We start from the raw sequence: 6,314 nt of genomic DNA, 5'->3' as shown, positions 1-6,314 counted from the left end.
ATTTAAGTCTTTGATCCATCTGGAGTTCGTTTTTGTGTGTGGTGTGAGGTACAGATCTTGTTTCATTTTTCTGCAAATGGATCTCCAGTTTTGCCAGCACTATTTATTAAACAAACATTCTCTTCCCCATTTAATGGATTTTGGGCCCCATGTTCTGATTATTAATGGCTGTTTGGCACTGTTTCTCCTCAGTTTGAGTGGTGCTGTGTCAGCAAATGGAGGTCTTGATAGCTTTACCTTATCCATATCACTAAGGCTGGTTTTGCTCTGATGATGCAGCTCTTTCCCAATCCTATTTTGAGAGTCTTCTAACCTAAGTGACTGATCCTCTTCCTCTGTATTAGTGTTTCTGGACTATTCATAAAGTTGTGCAGTAATATATCAGACAGTGTTTCTCTGCTATTCATAATGTTTTCCGTGGCCAATTCTTTGAGAAGTGGATGGCCTCTTCCTTCTTCGTAGTCTGTCTTAGTCTGCAAGCCTGCCTGATACCTGTGCACCATGTGTACCCTGTTGGGTTTGAAACACCAGTGTCCCTTAGGACTCACAGCAACACGTCATCACAGTAGGACAAACTGAAAGACAAGTTTGTCTCCTTTAACTGTTGGAAACCTCTCCAACTGCTCCTTACTTGGATCCCTTCGGCTGACTCCTCACTCTGTCCTGGTCCCCCTTACCTTTTTACTGTCCTTTCTCCTGCTTTTTTGCCTTGCTCTTTGTGGTGCATGGCCTGGGTTCCCTCTCCTCACCTGGATCCCTCTGGCTGATTCCTCGTTCTGTCCTGGTCCCCTTAGTTTTTATAGTGTTCTTTCTCCTGCTTTCCTGCCTTGCCACGTATGGGGCGTGGCCTCTCCTCATCTGGATCCCTGGGGCTGACTCCTCCTTTTTTTAGACATAGATAAATTTTTCCTAAGATTTATATGGAAATGTACAGGTCCTAGAACAGCTAAAAAGTAATGAGGAAGGATATAGTGGAAGAAATCATTTTACCTCAATATCAAGGCCTATAATTGTGCAAAGGAGCTCTGATGGTACAGATGATTAAACCATTTGGCCACTAACAAAAGAGTGGGTGGTTTGAACCCACCAGATGAGTCAGTCTGCTTTCGTGAAGATTTTTTTTTTGTTGTTGTTATGTGTGTCAAGTCAGATCTGACTCATAGCGACCCCTCCTTGGGTTTCCGAGGCAGTATCACTAAGGAAGTAGATTGCCCAGCCTTCCTTCCGAGGAGTGGCTGGTGGGCTTGAACCACCAACCTTCTGTTTAGCAGTCAGGTGTCTTAGGCACTAAGCTACCAGAGCTTATGCTGGTCATATACAGGCATTCAAATTCCAAAGTGATTGCCTGACCCCCTACCTGTAGGTACGTGCTGCACGCCATCCAGGGAAACAAGAACCTCGGCCCCAAAGAGGCAGCGGCAAGGCCAGTAATTTATAGCCATTTTCAGTTCTTGATCAGCTCTGCATAGTACAATTCTCAATTCATCAAGTGAAACAGAGTAAAGTGCCAGATTCTAGGCCATTTTCACTATAATTTTATGAATGTTACTTATACTGGGGACGAGATAAATGTGAGGGAGCAAAGCGAAACACACCCACAGACAACGTGGCTCTGGACAAAGCAATGACAGCACCTCAGTCAGCTCAGCACAGCTCTACACGCACACCCTGATCTCCCAAGTGTCGCATCCCAGCAGGAAAGGAGTAAGGCAGTGGTTTGCTGCATCTACCCAGAGGGAGGAAGCTCCAGCACCCCTGTGAGAGGAACTTAACTAGTCAGGACCGTGGTCTTGGAAGGGCTGTAATAAAAACCTGTGAGCGTATTTCATCTAGCTCCTATGGGAACCTCCACCAACATCTCCCAACACCCTTCTTTTAGGGTTCACCTACTGAAATGTCAACCAGTTTTGGCTGAATAATCCATTGGAGGAGGGTCAGTAGAGAGACAGGACTACCTGGAGATGGGGACAGACAGGAGTCCGCAAGGCCATCAGCAGACAGCTCTTCCTTGTTTTTAATACAAGGTGCCTTGAATCCTGCATGTTGATCTGAATAAAACCAAGGTACTACTCACCTTGGCAGCCACTTTTCTGCCTTTTTTCTTGGAAACCACAGCAATACAGAACTCAACATGCAGGTCAGGAGAAGCACTGAGGGGAAAGCAAAGTGGTGAGTGGAGTCTGGGGAGTGACTCTGAAGTAAAGAGAAACAAAGAAAATGAATCAGCACCTCAGCTCCAGGAGCTCCTCTTCACACAGCTGCTGCCTTCCTGCCTCAGAAAACCATGTACTGCAAAGAAAATAAGGAGCAAGAAGAAAAAGGACGGAAGGAAGAACGGGGAAGAGATGGTGGTATGGGGGAAAGAAAAAAAAAAAAAAAAGAAAGCAAGCACAAACAGGCAGGCACTAGATAGCTACCGCAGAGCCAAGAATGGACTAAAACCCACTTGTTAGCAGCTGACATGCATTCACAAGCTCTGTTTCCATTGTGAGAGAGGAGGATGAGTGTCAGGCGCAGGAATGGTGGCTGCAGGGCTACTGGTCCAAGGGACTGACCAGGCCGCAATCTTGCTCCCCCCCACTTCCGTCCCTACTACAGGCTCATACCTGCTCTTTGTGAATGACTTCCTCTCTGGGCCTGGCTTGCCTGAAGATAGCTGAGTTGGGATTGGCTAGTTGGTTGAGGGGTGTGGTGACTGTTTGGGGTTTAAGCTGGAGTTGTGGTCTCTGTGCTCTTTCCTCTTGTTTTGATTCTCTAAAATCCATATTGATCCACGAAGTGAAGGGTTGTCTCGAAAGCGACTTCCCATTGGAGGGCCTGTTCGCTGGTTACCAGAGCGACTACCTCCCATGCCTCCTAAGTCTCTGAAGCCATAATTTAAGTCATCCCAGGAATCCCAGGCACCTCTGGATTTGCAAGAGCCACCCATTCCTCTGTCATCTGGTCCACCTTTCCTGACTCTAAAGCCACCTTTATCTTGTTTTCTGCCTTCTGCAATGTCCACACAAAGTGACCGATCACCCAACAGTGCACTATCGTACATCAAAGCTTCCTTTAGGGAATCCACCTCATCAAACTCTATATAGCAGAATCCTTTAAATTTGTCTGTGTCTTTGTTTCTGATTAGCCGTATACTACTTATGCTGAGATCCTTAAAGATAGCATGTATGTTTCTCTGAGCCGTATTAAAAGGTAGATTTCCTACATAGGCTATATAGGGGGATTTTGTGGGCAGCTCCTTCTGGCTACGAGAACCATGGCTACCAGTGCTGCTGTGGAATGTAGAACCCTTTGCCACCGCCGAAGTTGCTGTAGGCCCTCCGAGAGGAACCAGCTAATTTGTATAACTTACTGAAGTGACAGAATCATAGAAGTGCAAAACTGATTAGCGGTTGCTAGGATTCAGGAATGGTGAGGAAGTATCGTGGTGTTAAACAGCAAGGCAAAGTATCCTTATGATGGTGCTGTTCTGTATCTTGACTGTAACAGTGTCAACACTGTGATTGTTGATATTATATTATAATTTTTCAAGATGTTACTATTAAAGGAAACTAGGGTACCTGGGACTTACCTGCATTAGTTAATGTGAATCTATTATTTTTTCAAAATGAAAGTTTAAGTAAAAACCTTTGCTGTTAAGTGCTTTTAGCATATACTACTGCTGCCAGAGCTCTTTGTTGTTGTTGTTACTTTGCCGTCGAGTCGGACCTGACTTATAGCGACCCCTCCTTGGGTTTCCAAGGCAGTATCACCACGGAAGTAGATTGACCAACCTTCCTTCCGAGGAGTGGCTGGTGGGTTTGAACCGCCAGCCTTCTGGTTAGCAGTCAAGTGCCTTAGACACTATGCTACCAGAGCTCCCTAGGAACTCTAAAATGAGCTGGTAAAGTGAAAAAAACCTTCAGAAATACGAGTTTTGTGATTTATTTTGTTGTATGTTAGTTTTTTTTTTTCCTTTTGATTTCTTCAGTTACTCTAGAAATTTTTATTTATTTCACATTTATTTTTCAATTTTCTTTTGTGTTCTAGTATAACTTGTTGAATCATTTGTAGTACTTTTTCTTCCTTATAGTTTGACTTTAATTAAAAGAATGTTAGTTAGATTATACATAAAATTTTAGACAGGAAAATTTGACATAAGACATTGTTTCCATCATCTGGTTTTATTTGTGACACGGGCCAAGTAACATGGAAAAAAAATCTCATCTGATAAATAAGCAGTTCAAGTGGTCATTATTTATATATGTATTTTTTCTTTAACAGAAGATTTCATATCAAACAGAGAAAATGGACCTGCAGAGATAACATGGAGTTCCAGTGAAAGTGTTCTGTCAGATGAAGGAAAGACAGTTTCTAAATCACCAAATGGTAATGGACATCGTTCTAGGAGAGACAAGTTTTGCAACAGAAAAGCTTTATGTCCAGAAGATGAGGCTAGTGAAGGTAAATTGATAATTTTGAGAGAAATCTAGTTTCTGTTACATATTGAGTTCAATATTGGGAAAAATTATTCTTAGTATAGTATTTTTTGTTTTGATCTTACTTAGTACCAGCCTCCATGCTACGTGCTCTGGAAACATTTTCTCATTATATACTAATTTTTAAAGAATAATTTATTTTTGTTGTTTTTGAGAATCTATACAGCAGGATGTACACCAATTCAATAATTTCTACATGCACAATTCACTGACACTGATTACATTCTTCAAGTTGTGCTACCATACTTACCCTCCTTTTTCAAGGTGTTCGTCCCTCATTAACATGAACTCACTGCTCCCTAAGTTTCTGATCTAATCTTTCATGTTGCTGTTGTCAGTTTAATCCAATCTGGATAGGTCTTAAAAGCGCTCAAGGCACACATTCTTTAGCAGTTAAGCTAAACTGTTGTTTGATTTTAAGAAGGCTTCAGGGAATATTTGTGGTTTATGGGTCAAGGTTTGAAGGTTATCTCAGGCAGTAATTTCAGAAGTTAATCCAGCCTCCAAAGCTCCAGAAGGTCTGGAGTATGTGAACATTTGAAATTTTGTTCTACATATTTCCCCTTTTGATAAAGAGTCTTCTATAGAATCTTTGATCATAATACTCAGTAATGATAGCCAGGCACTATTTAGTTCTAGTCTCATGGCAAAGGGGGCAGTTGTTCCTGGAGGCAATTTGCTACACATTCCATTTCCTCCTCCTTTTCATGATGTTCCTTCTTCTTGCTCCAGGTGAATAGAGACCAATTGATGTATCTTGGATGGCCACTTGTAAGATTTTAAGAACCCAGGCACTACCCAACAGACTAGCAGATAGAACAGAAGCACTTAACATGATATTAGGCCAATGAACTGGGATGTCCCTTTAAAGTATGGCCCTGAAACTCCAAATCAAGGACTGATATCCCATGACGTGTTTGTTTATAAATTAGCAGCTTCAGCAGCTATCTTAATTTTTTGTCCTTGTTCTAAATATATCTATTGCATAATTTTTGCCAATTCAGTGTGATTTTTCCATTGCCATAAACTGACAGACGAATGCTGGGCTATATACATATACCCCCCCAAACAAAACAAAACAAAAAACCCAGACTCAATGTTGTCGAGTCGGTTTTGACTCATAGCAACCCCTTCTTGGGTTTCTGAGACAGTGTTTCCATAGAACTAGATTGCCCAGTCTTCCTTCTGAGGAGTGGCTGGTGAGTTTGAACCACCAACCTTCTGGTTACCAGTCAAATGCCTTAGGCACTACACCACCAGAGTTCCCTATATAGGAGTATTTTATATTATTCAGCCCTAGAAAGCAATGAAATTCTGATATAGGATATGGCATAGATCAACCTTGAAAATATTTTGCTAAGTGTAAAAAACAAATATTACATATTCTAGTATATGTACATTCATGGAGACAAAAACAAAGTTAGAGGTTAATAGTAGCTGGATACTTCTTCATAAAATCCAGTTCTTAGATTATTTGCTCAGCATCCAGATTGAATGAGTATGGGGGAAAAGTACACACATCTTTGCTGATTTTAAAACATGTAGTATCCCTCTCTTGTGTTTGAACATCTGCCTCTTGGTTTCTGTACAGATTCCACATGAGCACAATTAAGTGTTCTGGAATTCCCCTTCTTTGTGATGTTACAAAGAAGTAATGTTCTTCTTTATAATGTCCTTTGTTATGACCCACATAATTGAATGCTTTTGCATACTCATTAAACTACAGGTAATCTCTCTCTGGTATTCTCTGCTTTCATCCCATGTCTATCAGACATCAGCAGTGAAATCTGTCAGCAATTATATCAGCTTGAATTTCTGGCAGTCCTCTATCTATGT

At 41.6% G+C, this 6,314-nt stretch overlaps 1 protein-coding gene across 1 annotated transcript; it reads right to left on the bottom strand.

Moving 5' to 3' along the window:
* Positions 1 to 2,600: 2,600 nt before the first annotated feature.
* Positions 2,601 to 4,560, bottom strand: LOC103203971 (eukaryotic translation initiation factor 4H-like). Its single transcript, XM_042782084.1, is given in 4 exon segments — positions 2,601 to 2,770; positions 2,773 to 3,286; positions 3,288 to 3,351; positions 4,544 to 4,560. Coding segments are annotated over 4 exon segments (765 nt in total).
* Between the last annotated feature and the right edge of the window lie 1,754 nt (positions 4,561 to 6,314).

The sequence above is a fragment of the Orycteropus afer genome, unplaced genomic scaffold, assembly GCF_000298275.1.
Source record: "Orycteropus afer afer isolate SDZICR_OR568_19922 unplaced genomic scaffold, OryAfe1.0 scaffold00236, whole genome shotgun sequence".
Lineage (NCBI taxonomy): Eukaryota > Metazoa > Chordata > Mammalia > Tubulidentata > Orycteropodidae > Orycteropus > Orycteropus afer.
This window is presented reverse-complemented; position numbering and strand designations above follow the sequence as displayed.